An 18,964-nucleotide genomic window follows, 5' to 3' on the forward strand; every position below is an offset into this window, starting at 1 on the left:
ACACATCAAAAAACTGTGTCCTCAGGGTATTTTCCTATCTCATTTCCCTTTGCTATGACTTCCTCTTCTCCTTCCTTGAACCCCTAGCCCCCAACACTCTGGCAACTAGGCCACTCACTTTTTATTATATGTTGCTGTGTCTACGTATTTGTTCATACGGCTCCCACAGGCTAGAAAGTCTATCTTTGCTGGAAAAAATCCTTATCCACAAGGCCCAGGTCCATCAGATCTTCTTTTCCCACCCCGACAATGACCTCCCTTCACACTGTTTCTTGTTAATCTTACAGATAAGGACACAGAGGCTGGATATGGCCCATAGCTGAGTCCTGGAGGCCCCAGAAGATAATCCTCAGGTGTCTTGATCTTCTGCCATTCCCGGCCTCTTAGCATCAGAGCATAGACACACGGTTCTTGATGTACACGTGATAGGGGTCGCTGCGCTTGTCCACTTTGCGAGAACGGGTGTATCCGAGGATGAGACTGCCCACAGTGGCAGCAAAGAGGAACATGACAAAGAGGATGTACATGTAGGAGTTATCATTGCGGCCAGGCAGGCTGGCCCGCTTCTCCTCAGTCAGGTTGTCTGGCCCCGGCCGGCAGAGCAAGTTGCTGTGAAGAGTGGCATTTAAAGCCTTCAGCACAGCGTGCAGGCTCTCATGCCAGGTCTCAGCCCCACTGGTGGTCTCCATAGCAACAGGGAAGGTGGAGGAAGAATTGGAGGATGTCCTGGCAGTGACAGAAAAGAGAGAAGATGGTTTCTGTTACTTAAAGCTTGAATGACCCTACCATTTCTTCAGACCCCAGCTAAAATCCCAGCCTCACAGTTTATTGTAACTACTTGTTTACCTACCTTCTCCACTAGACTGCAAGCCCGAGGAAGTTAGGGACTATGTCTGTTTTGGTTTTTTGTTGTTGTTTTAAAAAATATTATTTATTTGATTCTGCTGGGCCTTTATTGTGGCATGTGGGATCTTTAGCTGTGGCATGTGAACTCATACTTGCAGCTTGTGGGATCTAGTTCCCTAGATTGAACCCACACCGCTTGCATTGGGAGCATGGACTCTTAGCCACTGGACCACCAGGGAAATCCCGCTATGTCTGTTTTATTCACTGCTATATATAAGCACTCATGACAGCACTCAGTAGGTGCTCAATAAATGCCTGTGGAAGGAAGTCTTCCTTAAGCACTATAACCATGCTGATCTATCCTCTTCTGGGGACTCTATAAGTCACTGAGCTTTAGGCTAGAAGGACCTTAGGAATTATTTAATGCTATAATTCTTTCCATTTTACACATAGGGAATCTGAGGCCCAGAGAGACCAGGTGGCTTGTCCATGATCACAGAGAATATTGGTGGTAGAGCCGAGACAGAGCCCTGCTCTTTGATGACTAGCTCAGAGCTCCTGCAGCCTCCACGCCAGCTGTGGGCAGGATCATGTAGCACAGTGAGAAGATAGGCCTCAGAACTCTACCACAGCTCAGTTCTTTGCTGTGCTTCACAGACACCATGTAGAAGATGTCTGGGGATGGCTTAGATTTCCCCCTGCCTCGAGAAGCAGACACTGGGTCTTTTGACCGCTAAAGCATCCTAGGTCCCACTCTAGGTATTCATAGCTATTAAGAGGAAATTCTGTCGGAAAACAGGTGGCTGGGGAAGCAGGGAGGGGCTGAAACCATTGCAGGCACTGGGCCTGAGGGGAGTGGAGTGAAAGGAGCACTCAGTCTGGTTTGGGGTTTTACCTACCTCAGAGAAAAAAGACCCTGGCCACCTCCTCTACTCTGCCTTCCAAAACAACATCACTGTGTGTGTACATGGCTCAGATATCCTTAGTCTATGGCATAGAAAAACTGCCAAAGACAACCTTGCATCCTAGTCTCTGAAAAAACACATGTCATTCCTTTTAAACTAGGCTCCACACTCACTTCCTTCAGGAAGCCTTTGTGCACTCCCACCACAATCCACAAGCTTTATCATCACAGCCTTCCCTTTGCCCCAGCACTTACATATGAGGCAATGTGAGGCTGTCCTCTTGTTACCGATAAGGGTTATCAGCAGCCACATGCTCCTGGTCAGCAAGGCTATGCTCTCTCCCACGGTGAGAGGACTACCTTAGCTCTCCTTCCCTTGGTGGTCTCCAGTAAAAATGGCCACTTTGGATTTTTCACGGGCCAAGCACTCAGTGTTCACTGAACATTGGTTCCGACTCTTTTTTCTAAGGTAGTGCTGTCAACCAAAGTTAACACACTTGACTATTAACCATAAGGTCTTTTCCCCAGAAAAGTTGACAGTTAGTTATGTTCATAATAAATATTCATGAATAATGCTATGAATGTAGATGTTGGGGGGAAGAATCTAAGTAATACAGCAATAACCCAGGACTGGCTCACATTTTGTGCAAGGCGTTTGGGGCCCTCTGCCATCTAGAACTTGGACAACCTTGTCTGGATGGAGGAGGGGAAGAGTTAAGATCCGGGAGGCATAAGTTCTCATGTACTATCCCACTTACCAGGCAAGAAATTTGTGCCTTCGTGTTTCCTCATATGGGCTAATGGGAAGCAGGAGCAGCACAATGAAACAAATGGCCCAATGAATCATCTGGCCAGTCATCACTAATGGGGCTCACTCTTGGGAGGCTCATCCTGGGAGTTCCAGGAGACCAGTCCCTACACACAGGGCACATCGCCAGTTCTTAATGTAGGAGACAACGTAGGAGGTACTGGGGCTTAAAGCAAGAAGGGATGAATTCTGATCGGTGCTTGGAAAGTGTTCACAGCAATGGAAGAATTTGACCTGGACCTTGAAGAATCTTTTGGAAGTAGAGGAGGCAAGGGGAGGAAACAGATGGATAGAGGCATAACAAGAAAGCATGTTTTGAAGAATGAAAAGTAGCAAAAAGAGTATAATATGTCTGGAAGGATAAGATGTGGGGTGGAGATGCTGGTCCAAACCAGATCAGGGAAGGCCTGGAGTACCAGACTGCAGAGTTGGAACTTTATCATGTAGGTGGAGAAGAACCACAGAATGACATTTTAAAGGTGGGGTTAAATGATCAGATCTGTACTTGGAAAGGACTCTCTGGCTGCCATGTGGAGTGCGGAGTGAAAGGGGCAAGAATGGAGGCAGGGAGCCATGTGACAGGTGAAATAGTCTAGGTTTAAGATGCTGAGACATGAGCTGAGCTGGAGGGGATGACAAGGTGGGGGCAGGGACAGATGGAAGATGTGAGGGGCACTTGAGGGAGGGGATGGCTAGTGTAATGGTTGCAGGAAGAAGGGGCCTCAGATAGTTTTACAGGCAGACAACAGACAGGTAGCATAAATGCTAGAAGAACTCACTTTGAGTAAAGTAAGTTTCTTGCCTTGTTTGCGCTTCAGTTTCCTCATCTATCAAAAAAGATTATCACCAGGAAATGGGTAGAGTTTCAGTTTTGCAAGATGAAAAAGATCTAGAGGTCTGTTTCATAACAATGAACACTACTGAGATGTGCTATTAAAAATGGTTGAGATGATAACATTTACATTGCTTTTTTTTAAAAACACATTAAAAATCTTGTTAATTAGAAAGAAGAAGATTAGTATCTCTGCTCTGCCCCCTCTTCAGGCTTGCTTGAGCATATACATTTATTATGGTGAAGAGGAGTTTTAAAACACATTTTAATTTAAAAAAAAGACCACAGCTTTCATTAAAATGAAAATCTACTTGTTGTTTTTGTGAAGTAAATACATATACACAATGAAAAATGGAAGCAGTATGCATGATGAAAATGCAGTCTCTCTGTTTCCAGTGGCCCAGGTTTCCTTCCCAGGGCAGATAGTGTCACCACTTCTCTTAGATATCCTTGTGAGGGTGCTTGAACGGACAGGGCAGGTGGAGGGCCACCTCCCCCGGTAAGGCTCATGGAACAGCAGGCAAATTCACTGGCTCCTCATCAGCTCCAGCAATCTCCCTGTGGGTGCCCCAAGGCTCCTTAGCTCTGCAGCCTCTTCAGGATGTCCCTGGACACATCTGAGGTCTCAGCATGTGTTAGGGGAAGCACACTGACTGGAACCGCCCACCCTGGCCAGGCGCCATGGTAACTATTTGCATGAGTTGTTTTAGGATAGAAGAACCTGGTAACGAACATGGAACTAATAAGCCTCCACCAACAGGAAGAGTTCAGGAAAGGTCCAAAGGAGACACCACATGTCTGACCACCTCCCAGAATCCTTCTCTGGTATCCACATTGGCTGAACAAGGTGTGCACCACCTGGAAGGACTCTGAGTCAGAATGATTGGCTAAAGACAACCCAGAAACTAATGCCATCACCATAAGCCGAGACTGCAAGCCACATGACAGAGCTGTTCTCCTGGGTTCCCTTACACTTCTGCTTTCCACCCGGGTGCCCTTTCCCAATAAAATCTCTTGCTTTGTCAGCAGATGTATCTCCTCAGACAATTCATTTCCGAGTGTTAGACAAGAGCCCAGTTTCGGACGGCCCTGGAAGGGGTCCCCTTTCCTGCAACACATGGACTTTGGAAGCTGGGAAGGCCCAGATCTGGGGGCGGGGGCGGCTGGGGGACAGAAAAGGAAGGAACCAGACACACAGGAAAAAACCCCTCAGAACCACGGTGGATCGCCTAAGGCCAAGCCCCAAGAATTGTGCAATAACTTTACTGTGGGTGATCACTCCCTCCCACTTCCCCTCCCCTTCCTGCAGCAGCGGGATCAGGCCAGCCTAGGGTTGTAGTTAAGGGAACTGTGCCATGACCAAGGGACCCCTGATTGCTGTCCCCCAACACCAGGTTCACAATGTCTCAACTGGGTGACTTCATGAGAAGCCTCAGTTCAACACATGAGCTGCTGCTCAGGGATCAGCTAACAGTGCAGTCTAAAACATCCCCTTTTGGGTTTAAGAAACACTGGTCCAGTGTTTAAGAATCCACCCTGCAATGCAAGGGATGTGGGTTCGATCCCTGGTTGGGGAACTAAGATCCCACATGCCTCAGAGCAACTAAGCCCACTTGATGCGACAACTGAGCCTGTGTGCCTCAACTAGAGAGTCCATGTGCCGCAATGAAAGAGAAACTGTGCTCCATGCAATTGTGCTCCATGGAGACCCCTAGTGCCACAATGAAGAACTGATGCAGTCTAATAAGTAAATAAAATTACAACATTCCCTTTCCCCTAGTACTGACATCTCATTACAAGTCTCTAAAAGGCTGAAAGGACCTGAGACCCAAGGAAATGAGGTGAGTGGCAGAATGGCAGCCAGAATTGGGTTGCTGTTTTACATAGGAAAAAACCATGTTACCAATCCGCCTATTTGGATAGACTGGGTATAAACACAGGCATGACATCAACGCTGTAGCATAGCTTTGTTGTGAAAATTAAAGGAGAAAATGAGGGAGTGCATGGCACTAGACATGCCACAGATGTGGTGGTGGTTTTATTTGTGCAGAGCAGAGGCTGGCAGGGGCTTCAGAATCCATCTAGTCTAACCTCCCTCATTTTACAGTGAAAGAAATGAAAACCAAAGAGCTGTCTTGATTCAGTTGCTACTTGTGTGACTTTGGGTATGTGACTTCCCTTTTCTGGGCCCCAGCTCCTGTGTGTATCTGTAAAATGAAGGGGTTTTACTGTGTGATCCTGTAAGGTCCCGATCTAACATCCCATGAAGATACCATAAAACCACACTGTGAGATTTGGGAGACTGGGTAGGCTGGTGGGAGAGGATTTGGGGGGCTCTCTAGAGTCCCACAGATGACAAGATAGAGAAGACTGCAGACTTTTTCCTCCAAGGTTAAGACTCTTCAGAGTCCCAGGACTGTTACATTTAATATTCCAGCCCAGATAAACTGAAGGCCAAATCTGTTGACTTGTTCATTTTTCCTCTTTATAGCTCACCTGCCAGTGAGATCTAGCCTGGGAGAGACAGACTCTGTGTTAGAAAGTGGGGTTAGGGCGAAAGCATGGAGGACAGGGTGGGCTCTGAGGTAGGGTTCAGTGAGGAAAGTAAAAGTTCACAAAACCATTCATTCCTCAGACTTTCTTCCAGCTCCTCTCTGGACACACTGGTTGGATATTTGTGGTTCTGATGGAGGGCGCAAAAGAGCCATAGTCGCATGTCTTTAGAAGTTGAGTTGAAGACAATGGCACCCCACTCCAGTACTCTTGCCTAGAAAATCCCATGGACGGAGGATCTTGGTAGGCTGCAGTCCATGGGGTCGCTAAGAGTCAGACACGACTGAGCAACTTCACTTTCACTTTTCACTTTCATGCATTGGAGAAGGAAATGGCAACCCACTCCAATTTTCTTGCCTGGAGAATCCCAGGGACGGGGGAGCCTGGTGGGCTGCTTTCAATGGGGTCACACAAAGTTGGACATGACTGAAGCAACTTAGCAGCAGAAGCTGGGTTGAGGTGGGAGGGAGGGCCTGTGTGCAAGGGCATCCTGTGGCTTCAGGAGAGGCAGAGAGCTCTTAAAGGGACAGCTTGGTTCTCTATGACCTGCCTCCGGGTCCCAAGGCAGGGATTGGCAATGGCAACACGGGGAATTCTGTTCCTCTTCTGAGCTCCTTGGCTTCCCTCTTCAAGATAATAACTGATTATGAAGCTGTTCAGACTGGGGAGACAGAGCTCCTGCCCTGAAAGTCCTTGACTTGAAACAGGAGATAATCAGGAAGGAAGATGAACAGTGACTGAGAAGAGATTTTAAAGACCGTTTAGAATCTAGGTTCTCAGTCAGTACTTGCATTTTGTAGCTGAGAAAACTAAAGGTCAGACAGGGGAAGTGACTCGTCCAAAATGACATGGTTGGTAAATGACAGAGCTCAGATGAGAACCCATGTCTTTAGGGTGCTGTTTAGGTGCTCTTTCCACTACAAATGGCAATGTCTTCTGGCATCTGAGCTGTATTTCCCACCAAACACAGGCTCCTCGTGTCCTTGGGCATCCTCTCCTGTAAGTCCACCACTACTGCTTTTTCCTGCACTACAGACTCTCACAAATGTTTTCTTTTTGGCCATACCACCTGGCATGTGGGATCTTAGTGACCCTACCAGGGATAGAACCTGCACCCCTTGCATTAAAGCATGGAGTCTTAACCACAAGAGATATTTGTGGATATTTGTGGTTCTGATGGAGGGCGCAAAAGAGCCATAGATGCATGTCTTTAGAAGCTGGGTTGAGGTGGGAGGGAGGGCCTGTGTGCAAGGGCATCCTGTGGCTTCAGGAGAGGCAGAGAGATCTTAAAGGGACAGCTTGGTTCTCTATGGACCAAGCTCTTGGTTTCTCTTGAACCACAAGAGAAGTCCCTCTCACCAGTCATAACTGAGGATCCAATAAAAGCAGAAGTTGGTGACTTCGGGAGGAGTTAACCTTCCCTGGTGGCTCAGATGGTAAAGAATCTGTCTGCAGTGGAAGAGACCAAGGTTTGATCCCTGGGTTGGAAAGATCCCCTGGAGAAGGGAACAACTACCCACTCCACTATTCTTGCCTGGAGAATTCCATGGACAGAGGAGCCTGGAGGGCTACAGTCCATGAGGTCACAAAGAGTCATACATGACTAAGTGACTAACACTTCACTTTCCTTTACAGTCTTGTCTCCCACGGTCCTTTCTGCTCCAGATGTACTTCTGCCCCCCCATACAAACCAAGTGCACCCTCTTCCTCCACACCCTGGTGCTACTCTTCCCTGCACATTAACAGATTCACCCAACGTGTTCTTGACTTCAGTTTGCCTGACTTGTTTCTTGGGAGTGGAGGCATAAAGCTGTGACCTGAAGGATAAACTGGGTGTTTTAGTGAGGTTTTCTTTCAGGTTTCTCTGGGGAAAAGTAAAACTCCACTATTGGTTCTTTTGGTTTCCCTACTGCTCTGTTTTAGCTATTGGAAGTGCTTGGAAGTGTGGTAGAAAGGCACGGGAAAGCGGTCACATAAAGCAGGTAGGGAATCCAAAGATAACTCCTGGGACTGCAAATTTTGCCTCTGGCCCGCCTGGTGGTCTTATCACCACCATGGGCTGGTGTGAAAGGAAGCTTAACATACAGTTAGAAGGAGACAAAGAAATAGAATCTGAGCTGGAGGGGATCTTAACAATCATGTCATTGGTGTAACCCCCTCATTCAACCAGTGGGAAAAACCATACACTTTCCCCACCCACCCCTCACAGCCAAGAGGAAGTCACTTGTTCAAGGTCTCACAGCCTGGGAACTGGGACGAAAAACAGTTATCTCCGTATCTTTTCTCTGTAAGTTCTCTGTTCTCTATAAGATAGTCTAACCTCTGCTGATTATCATTCAAGCACCTTTAGATATGACCCTGCCTCCAGCCTCATCTCACTGCAGCTCTCCCCATTGCCCATGCCCCATGATACTGAGCTACAGGCCATTCTCTAAACATTCCTTGCATTTTGCCCCCTCTTGCTTTTGCTCATGCTGTTTGCTAAGGCAGAAATGCCCATCCTCTTTTTATCTGCCTGGCAAACTCCCACACATCCTTCAAGACCCACTCCAATGTCACCTGGGTAGACCCTCTCCTGAGACATCCTCTTCTCCACTTCCTAGCCAGTTAAGTCTCTTCCTCTTGTCTGTTCCTGAAGGGCTTTGCATAAAATCCTATTAGAGCACTATACTATACTGATATTGGGGGTGTATATCTGTAGAAATATAAATAGATATAGATGTATATGCTAAACTGTGAGCTGGGAGGGGTGAGGGGAGGGACCTGTGCCTCATACGTTTCTTTATAGTAGGCACTCAAGAACACATGGATAAATACCTCTTCTTATTAGACTAGTCCCTCCTGCACACACAAATACACATTCATGAAAGCACTTACAAAGCAAGTTCAAGGGCAGGCCGAAATAGATGCCTTTTGGTCATGGGAAGGGAAAGCTCAAAGAAAAGACACTATCTTGGTCAGGTGGGGAAGTGAGGTCGGGGAGGAGGCATTCTAAGCCGCCTTTAGAAGCACAGATTTCCCTGCACCTGAACCCCATTCAATCCAAAGGGCAAACATTCTTGGCCTGGAACACCAGCAGTGGCTTTGCAACCCTCTTCCCTGTGTACCTACCCAGGGTGTGGCTACACACACCCACCTGCTGCACACACAGTCCAAATCCCAGTCTCCCAGCCTCTAATCTTGCCTTTCAAGTGCGCCTTTCATGGTTCCAATCTCGGCTGTCTGCTTGGCTGTGTGACCTTGAGCACTGCATTTATTTCCTCTGGATCTCATCTATGAGATGGGGATAATTATCCACCCCCCAACTTGCCTCACATCGCAATTTGGAGAGAGACCATGGGGGGAAAGTGTTTTAGAAATTGCAAGGACTTCCCTGGTGGTCCAGTGGCTAAGACTAAACACTTTCAATGCAGATGGCCCCAGATGGATACCTGATAGGGGAACTAAATCCCACATGTTGAAACTAAGAGTTCCCACTTGCTGCAACTAAGACCTGGTACAGTCAAATAAATAAATATTTAGAAACGAGAAAAAAAGAAATTGCAACATATCACATAAACATTAGAGAGAATTACTGGGCAGCCGGTCACTTTGTTTTCTTTTCTGTTTCCCTATCTACCTCCCCTGCCCTGCCTCCCAGTTTTACCAAGAACAGCCAACTCTATGTCTCCTCTCCCCTCCCTTCCTTCTCTTAGCCTCAGAGGAAGCCAGGAGGTTCTTTATTATTCTTGATTCTCAGATACACTTACCTCTTTCAGAAATAAAGAGTATCTTTCTTGTTTCTCATCCTTTCTGATCAGCCCTGTAATCTCTCTCCATTTAGGGGTACTATTCTGTAGTCCTGCTGGTGATAGAGAACACAATGGAACTGGAGTCAAGAGACCTGTCCTGTTTTGTAGGTGTGTCTAGCCGTGTGTCTTGGTTAAGTCATTTCTTCACTCTGGACCTCATTCTCCCCATCAGTAAGATGGGCTTTCTTGTCTTGCTACCCTCTTAGTTGTAATTTGGAGCATTCACCTATTGAATTTGTAGGTAGAAATGTGCTTTGCAAAGCGTGGACTGAGAAAGGAATGAAGAAGTTTGTTTGCTATCATCTCAAGGAATCAAGAAAATCTGAAAGCAGTTTCCTTGCCTCCAGTATGGCTCTCCCCAGCTTAGAGCCAACAACTGGTTGGACACCAGAAGATAGGGAGCAGCTAACACATCTTCAATGCACTCTTGTGGCTGAAGGGGCTTCCCTGGTGACTCAGTGGTGAAGAGTCTGCCTGGTACTGCAGGAGACACAGGTTCAATCCCTGGTTAGGGAAGATTCCCCTGGAGAAGGATACGGGGTATTCTTCACTCCAGTATTCTTGCCTGGAAAATCCCACAGACAGAGGAGCCTGGCAGGCTCCAGTCCAGGAGGTTGCAAAAGAGTTGGCCATGACTTAGGGACTGAACAACAGCAACTTGTTGAAGTAGAGCCAGCCCTGAGATAGGAGTGAGGAGAATTGAGTTCTACTTCTGTCTGTGACCCTGCGCAAGCCATCTCCTCTCTGGACCTGTTTCCCCATAGGCAAACTGTTGAGAAGTGGGAAGGGGGGATAGGAGGAGATGCTGCTCCACGAGCCCTCACAAAAGGGACTGAACTCCTGTACTTTCTACAGCAGAGACTCTCGGGTCCGGTCCCCCTTCCCCACAGGCCATGGGGAGTACATGGGCAGCAGGACAGCGAGGCTCATCTTACAGGTGGTAACCCAAGAGGAGAAGGCACAAGGCACAGAGCAGGTAGGTGGGCGATTGGCACAGCTTTACACAAGCTGTAAACTAGAACGCAAGTCTCCTGACCCCCAGCCTAGATCTAAGTTATTAGCGCTGGAATACGGCTAAAGGAGCCCCAAGGCTTTTCCCGGGACTGGGGCGCCTAGGACGAGAAACACAACGAAGTGGCGAACTGGCAAGTCCACTCGCAGAGCAAGCGGCTCCCGCCAGCGAGAAGACGCGCGTGTGCGCTCGCGGCTGAGCCGCAGGTGCTCCCTCGCACATCTGTGGATGTAGAAGGAGCTTTGGTGCCGCCCTCCCGGAGCCTGTGAGTGCCGATCCAAACCCCCAGATTTCCGGCCAAGGCGTGCCGGGGGCCCAGCCTCGCCACGTGCGCCCCGGGATTCGTGTGGCTGGGTTCCTGGAGAGGAGGGGTCTGTACCCGAGCTGCCCCCAAGGTCGGGTCGCCGGCCTCCTGGGAGACGGTCGGATCGCTCATTTCTATCCCCGGATCCAGCTCGGCCTTCCGAGTGCGTCTTACCTGCCCATCTGTAAGGCTCCCAGAGCGCAGTCTGTTGGACTCTTCGCCCTGGGCTCGCGGGTGCCCTCACTGCGCCGCAAGGCGCTCCGCCAGCCCCTCGGCTCGCAGTCCGCGCCCAGCACTGCCTGCGCCCCCTCTGCTTAGGGCTCCGACCTGCTCTCTGAGCTCTTTTCCCTCCCCCCGGGCGTCCCCACCCCCGGCCCCGCCCGGCCCCTAACCCACCCACTTCTCCTCCCCGAGCTGGCTTTGGGCACCTCCGCCCAGCTGCTTGGCCCCACAGCTCTATGGGTTCCGACCCTTCCGTCCCCTGCAGCGCCTGCTTCCTGGACCAGAGACCGACTGTTTTCTTGCTTCACGACGGCTTGCCGGGTCTGAGGAGGCAGAGAGCCGGGTGCTGGTGGAATCCGACTTTACTCCTCCGTGATTGTGTGGTGGTGGACAAGTCACGGCTCCTCACTGAGCCGCGGCTTCCTCGCAGTAAAATGGGTACAATTCTTGCATGCATTCTTCACAGGACGATGGTTAGGATCCGAGATCTTAGAATCCAAAATGCTAAACCCAGATGGTCACTGGAGAATCATCTGATTTTAACACAAACCCTCTTTTCCAGACAGGATACAGTTTGGGTAAGGGGCCCAGTTTGGGAAAGGGGACTGTCCCAGGCTCACCAAGGAAGTTGCTGGCAGAGCTCAGACTCAAAATCCACTAGGTCACTCTCTCCCCTTAACCACTGTCTCCTCCAAGTCTCAGCAGTCCCTCACATACGCAGACAACTGGTGTCCAGACACATCTCACTGCTCCCTATCCCGCACACTGTGTGCTTTCTGGCCATCAGGCCCTCACTCAAGCTGTTGCTTCCTTACTGCAGACATTGCAGGTTCCAAAGAAAAGAAGACGCCAGGGACAATTGGGAAATGAGGGCCAGGAGGCCTGGCAATGGAGCAGACGGTGGCAGGGAGCAGACTCTCAGGGACTCTATGGGAAGTCCGCATCAGGGACCTCTTTGCCAGCCTACGGCCTTGGAATAGTTATTAACAAACTGAGGTCAGCTCTGACTCCTGTGCAGAGAAAACTCTGTCCTGGGACATCTGAAGCATATACCCTCAATCACAGAACCTCAGATTTTATCTAAGAAGTGCTATCATTCAAAAAAGGCCTATCCCACGGAGGGAATGTTGTACAAAATTATACAAAATCTTCATCAAAACACTGTACTTCTGTGTGACTTCTGTAGTTTCATATTTTGACTCAGCTACTTCTTTTTCTCAGACTGTATATCATCTCTCAGAGAAATCCCTTAGCAGGCAGTCTCAGATTTCAGTCTACTTAAGAATCCCCTCAGCCCTTATTTTAAGTGAAGTAGACTTTTGGGTTCCACTTCAGAGTTTCTGATTCAGGAGATCTGGAATAGAGCCCAGAAATTAGTTGTTGTTCTTTTTTTTTAAAGAAAGCTTCCGGAAAGATTGTGATGTAAATGGTTCTTGAGACCAGCCTTGAGGAAACAAGCCCTGCCTCAGTCAGCCTTCCTTCCCACATCCTGCCAAGGCCTTGCATCTAATCTATAGGACTATTTATTACAGTTATCAAAAGTAACTATTTGTCTTCCTCATCTACTAGGTTGTGAGTTCTCTGAAAATAGGGACTATTTCTTGTCCTAATAAAATTTTGGAGTCACAGCCTTAGACTCATACCATGTTCGAGTTCTAGAATCATTTAGTAATAGAACCTAAGTTGAAAGGACTGAGTTATCTAGTCAAATCTCTTACCCAAGAATTCCCCCAAAATATTCATTGGAAGGACTGATGCTGAAGCTGAAACTCTAATACTTTGGCCCCCTGATTGGAAAAGACCCTGACACTGGGAAAGATTGAAGGCAGGAGGAGGAGGAGGGGAATGACAGAGGATAAGATGGTTGGATGGCATTACTGATACGATGGACATGAATCTGAGGAAGCTCTGGGAGCTGGTGATGGACAGGGAAGCCTGGCGTGCTATAGTCGATGGGGTTGTAAAGAGTCAGACATGACTGAGTGACTGAACTGAACTGAACTGAAGAATTCCCTACATTTCTTTGTATCTGTGTGTATGTGTTAAGTTGTGTTGTGTGTATCTGTGTGTATGTAATAGAGATTTTATTGCTTGTTAATTGTGTCATTTCATACAATTTTAATTAAACAAACTTAGAAAATGTACTGGGAGTGTTAAATAGATGATGGTACTATTGATGAGATTGTTCAACTGTTTTACATAAGATAGTAAAGAGGCACCACTGCCACCATCACCACCCTGCTGAAACTTGTACATTTCATGTAAAAAAAATGAGTAAAAATAGTCGATTTGCATTTCACTAGCATTATTTTTTGTAATCTAAGGACCATAATAAGCCTGAACAATTTCAGAATCTTCAAAGCCAAACAAACCATTTTCTTCCACTAGCAAATGTATTAGTTTCAATTTCTTTAAAAAGAAAAAAAAAACACCGCAAACAAATCAAAATATCCCAATGGTCCTGAATTTTAATGTTTCTATCATACTAATTTAAGAAATGTGACTCAGTTTTCAAACATGAAGCTGATCTTCTTTATTGTAATTATACTTCATAATTCAAACGATTTAACTGATGCCAACATTAGCCCAGTAAAATTCATGGACACAGCTCAATTGCTCTTTTGCTAAGGAAACTTTTTAATAACAGCTATTCTTTAAAAACTCAGACCCAAGCTGCACAGCTGTGACTTGATGAACCAACAAGCAACTCTCCCAGATACCACCGCAGTAGTCCTATGTGTTTTTTTTAGCTGGGGAGCAAATACAGAATCCCTGTGAATCACACATATATATTAAAAACTTCCTGGTAAAACTACACCAATAGTTTCCCCTATGAATGATTTTTTTTTAAGTAAGTATATACTACAGTTCAGCATTTGAGAGACTTCTGTGTCTGTTATTACAAAGGTATGCTATTGCTGCTGCTAAGTCACTTCAGTCATGTCCGACTCTGTGCAACCCCATAGACAGCAGCCCACCAGGCTCCCCTGCCCTGGGATTCTCCAGGCAAGAATACTGGAGTGGGTTGCCATTTCCTTCTCCAACGCATGGAAGTGAAAAGTGAAAGTGAAGGCACTCAGTTGTGTTCGACTCTTAGCGACCCCATGGACTGCAGCCTACCAGGCTCCTCTGTCCATGGGATTTTCCAGGCAAGAGTACTGGAGTGGGGTGCCATTGCCTTCTCTGACAAAGGTACTAAGAAATACATTTGTTTTTTTCTTTTGGTGTTTTAAAACTTTTAATGTATTTGTTTATTTATTTTGGCTGCACTGGGTCTTGTTGATGTGCACAGGCTTTCTCTAGTTGCGGTGTGAGGGCTTCTCATTGTGGTGGCTACATTGGAAGGAATGATGTTGAAGCTGAAACTCCAATATTTTAGCCACCTGATGCGAAGAGCTGACTCATTTGAAAAGACCCTGATGCTGGGAAAGATTGAGGGCAGGAGGAGAAGGGCACGACAGAGGATGAGATGGTTGGATGGCATCACCGACTCAATGGACGTGGGTTTGGGTGGACTCTAGGTGTTGATGATGGACAGGGAGGCCTGGCGTGCTGCAGTTCATGAGGTTGCAAAGAGTCGGACGCGACTGAGCGACTGAACTGAGCTGAACTGAACTGAACTGAACTCTTGTTGCAGAGGATGGACTCTAGGTGCCTGGGCTTCAGTAGTTGCCTTGTGTGGGCCTTGTAGATATGTGAATGGGCTTTGTTGCTCGGAGGTATGTGGGAATCTTCCCAGACCGGGGATCAGACCCACTTCCCCTGCCTTGACAGGTGGATTCTGAACCACTGGACCACCAGGGAAATCCCTGAGAATACATTTGGATACTTGAAAAGAAGCAAGACTGCAAATGTGGTTTTGTGTTAAAAAATTTAGAAGACCTCAGTTACCAAACAACTAAAAATATACAACAGATAAATAGGAATTTCTTAAGGCCATGGTCTCTAATAATACAAAAATTAGATATTAAGGCATCTTTTACCCCCATCTATCTGCAGCAAAGAGAAATATTTTAAATAGGAACCAGCACTTCCATTCAAATACTTTCTGATGCATTTGGCAGATTTGTTTTTATATTCTCCTGTTCAAAATTCCATGGAAAGCGCTCATAATTGAACATTGTGACCCAAACCAAGAGAAAAGTATCAATATAAAGTTATTCGTTTATTATAAAGAAGCAGTTTGCCCTTGAAATGAAAAAGGAACTACAAAGAATATTATGTATAAAGTACAAATACTAGTATTTACATTTCTCTGAAGCAATTTATGCTTCAGTAATTAAGAGAAAGAAGTGATGAAGACTTTATTAAGATGCTGCTGCTGCTAAGTCACTTCAGTTGTGTCCAACTCTGTGCGACCCCATAGACGGCAGCCCACCAGGCTCCCCCGTAAGATGAGGAGCCTATTAATATGCATCATGCTGTGGGCTAATTGTTCACTCATTATTCTGTTCTACTGGAGTGAGAGTTTGAAAACAGCGTTATATTTCTCTAGAAAAAATTACATCCACTAGACTAAGATCACATAAGTTAACAATGATTATTATTCCCTATATTTGTCATTTAAAAAGTTCAAATGGCTTCATAAAGTATATCAATCAGTAACATTTTTACCTTTTATTAAGGCAAGTTTGTGAAAATAATTTAATACAACCAGATATCCTCATGACTTTCAGCTTAAAATATTTTTAATGTAAGAAATGGACCAACAAAATCTGTTTTATAAAAAGCCACTTCAGTCCTAAAAAAGAGTAATAAAAGATTTTGAACACAGTTTATTTTTTAAAGGATACTCTTCCCGTGTCTCAAATTCCAAGTGCCATTCATCATCTGTAGAGCCAGTTTTGTTTGACTCAGTTCAGTTCATTTCAGTCACTCAGTCGTGTTCAGCTCTTTGCGACTCCATGAACTGCAGCACACCCGGCCTCCCTGTCCATCACAAACTCCCAGAGTTTACTCAAACTCATGTCCATTGAGTCGGTGATGCCATCCAACCATCTCATCCTCTATCGTCCCCTTCTCCTCCCGCCTTCAATCTTTCTCAGCATAAGGGTCTTTTCCAAGGGGTCAGTTCTTCCCCTCAGGTGGCCAAAGTATTGAGAGTTTCAGCTTCAACATCCCTTCCAATGAATATTCAGGACTGATTTCCCTTTGGATGGACTGGTTGAATCTCCTTGCTGTCCAAGGGACTCTCAAGAGTCTTCTCCAGCATCACAGTTCAAAAACATCAATTTTTTAGCGCTCAGCTTTCTTTATAGTCCAACTCTCACATCCATACATGACTACTGGGAAAACCATACCTTTGACTAGACAGACCTTTGTTGGTAAAGTAATGTCTCTGCTTTTTAATATGCTGTCTAGGTTGGTCATAACTTTTCTTCCTATATCAATCCAATTCCATCCTTGAGGAAGTTCTCCTTTATGGTTTGTTTTATCTGTTAATTTATGTTTCTGATCTTCTGTTTTTTAGTCACTATTTTTTTAAAATTGAGATATACTTGATTTACAATGTTGTACTAATTTCAGCTGTATAGCAAAGTGACTCAGTTATGCACATATGTACATTCTTTTTTATATTCTTTTCCATTATAGTTTATCCCAAGAGATTGGATGTGGTTCCCTCTGGGCTTTTGACAGTTGTTTTCTTTACCTTTTTTTTCTCACTTGATGGGATGTGTTAGGATTTTCAGCCAAGATGTTATTGCTTTTGGATGTGGTAGAATTAATGGGGATGGTGATTCTCCATAAACTGCTCTTTATTATCCTTGGTGTATTCAAGCAACATGGCCGTCTCGAGATTAACTTTCACTGCTTCCTGTAACTTGGCTGATAAGTTCTGCCTTATACCTGATGATATGGTGTTAAAAGATGCATTCATAGACATGATTGGAGGTGTTTGAGGATTTGTTTTGTCCAGGAAATTTCTATAAAAAAGGCTTTGGGGTCACCATTTTCTACTATCCTATAATGAAATGAAACTGGACTTAATTCCTGGAAACTTTTCATCTCCTTCGTATATAGCACATGGTGCCTCCAATTCCATTTCCTGGTCTTTGCTGGCACTCAACATGCTGGTTGCAGGGTACCTCCCTTGGACTACATTCAAGACAACAAGAGAAAATGAGGGTAGTGGCTCCAAGGCTCTTAGCTGCAGGAGGCACACACCCTTCACAGGGCAGAGGAGAGTCACGCACAGGCCCTCAGCCTTTGGGGCGTGTGAAACTGATGGCTGGGGAATGGGCTAGACTTAATTTTTGACAACAGATTGATCAGCTTCTCTTGCACACCTCTAGTGACTAGGAGCTCATTGCCTCCAAGGGATCTGAAGCTCTGATTGTTAGGATGTTCTCACATTTTAACAAATACTGCCTTCTAAGGACACTTTGGTCCTTGTGCCCAATGGAGACATTAAGTACATGCTTTGTTCCTTTTTTCAGTTCTTCAAAAACTTTAGGTCTATCTTCCACTTCCTTTGGAGTGAGGATGGGGCAGGAACCCTGTCAGGGAAGACAGCTGGCCAAAGAGTCAAGGGAAAGTAGGCTAGACTGCCTTATCTCCCCATCTGTGACTTTCAGTCTTACTATGAGGCTTAGATGACCGGATGTGTAACATGATAAGAGTATGATGCCCATACTTAATAAATGGCAGCTTCCATTATTATTAGATAAGAAAAGGAAGAACGAAACAGAACTCCTATTCTGGACAAACCTGAGAAGGACCTTCAGGGAACTCTCTAATTCAGAGAGGTTGGGGACAAGGCCTGGACCTTGAAACAGGGAGGGTGAGGGAGTGGAGTGGGCCAACTGCAGACTCATCTCGAGATACACCTCCTTCAAGTCTTTGTTTAAATGCCACTTCTTAGTGAGGCCTTCCCTGACCATCTATTTACAAATTCTAATCCCTTCCTTTTCCTGCCCTCCCCAAAGCCTTTCCCTGCCCTCCCCAAAGCCTTTCCCTGCCTTGCTTTCCAATAACATCTAACATCATCTAATCTATCAACACTTAACTTTAAAAAATAGGGATTTTCCTGATGGTCCAGTGGTTAAGATTCCATGCTTTCACTGCAGGGGGCACAGGTTTGATCCTTGGTTGGGTAACAGATCCTGAATGTGGTCAAAAATAAAAATTTTTTAAATAAAAAATTTATATATATATATACACACGCACACACACACATATATATTTATATATATGTTGTGGTTGTTCAGTCACTAAGTCATGTCCAATGCTTTGCAACCCCATGGATTGCAGCACACCAGGCTCCCCTGTCCTTCACTGTCTCCTGGAATCTGCTAAAACTCATGTCTATAGACTTGGTGATGCCATCCAACCATCTTATCCTCTGTCATCCTCCTCTCCTTCTGTCCTCAATCTGTCCCAGGATCAGGGTCTTTTTCAGTGAGTCAGCTCTTTGTATCAGGTGGCCAAAATACTGGACCTTCAGCTTTAGCATTGGTCCTTCCAATGAATATTCAGGGTTGATTTCCTTTAGGATTGACTGGTTTGATCTCCTGACAGTTTAAGAGACTCTCAAGAGTCTTCTCCAACACCACAATTCGAAATGCATCAATTCATTGGCACTCAGCCTTCTTTATTGTCGAGCTCTCACATCCATACATGACTACTGGAAAAACTACAGCTTTGACTATACAGACCTCTGTTGGCAAAGTGGTGTCTCTCCTTTAATTTAAC

At 45.9% G+C, this 18,964-nt stretch overlaps 1 protein-coding gene and 1 pseudogene across 1 annotated transcript; both read right to left on the reverse strand.

Moving 5' to 3' along the window:
* Positions 1-389: 389 nt before the first annotated feature.
* KCNE3 (potassium voltage-gated channel subfamily E regulatory subunit 3) lies at positions 390-722 on the reverse strand. The gene has a single exon (XM_052653325.1). It carries the CDS (start codon positions 687-689, stop codon positions 390-392), a length of 300 nt encoding a protein of 99 aa, XP_052509285.1. The 5' UTR covers positions 690-722.
* Positions 723-13,591: 12,869 nt separating this feature from the next.
* LOC128059916 (RWD domain-containing protein 4-like) lies at positions 13,592-17,342 on the reverse strand (annotated as a pseudogene).
* Positions 17,343-18,964: the final 1,622 nt, after the last annotated feature.

This window comes from Budorcas taxicolor, chromosome 15 (genome assembly GCF_023091745.1).
Source record: "Budorcas taxicolor isolate Tak-1 chromosome 15, Takin1.1, whole genome shotgun sequence".
NCBI lineage: Eukaryota > Metazoa > Chordata > Mammalia > Artiodactyla > Bovidae > Budorcas > Budorcas taxicolor.

What these genes read in the sequence shown, in the direction of transcription:
- KCNE3 (XM_052653325.1), bottom strand. Translation starts at nt 689, where the DNA reads ATGGAGACCACCAGTGGGGCTGAGACCTGGCATGAGAGCCTGCACGCT.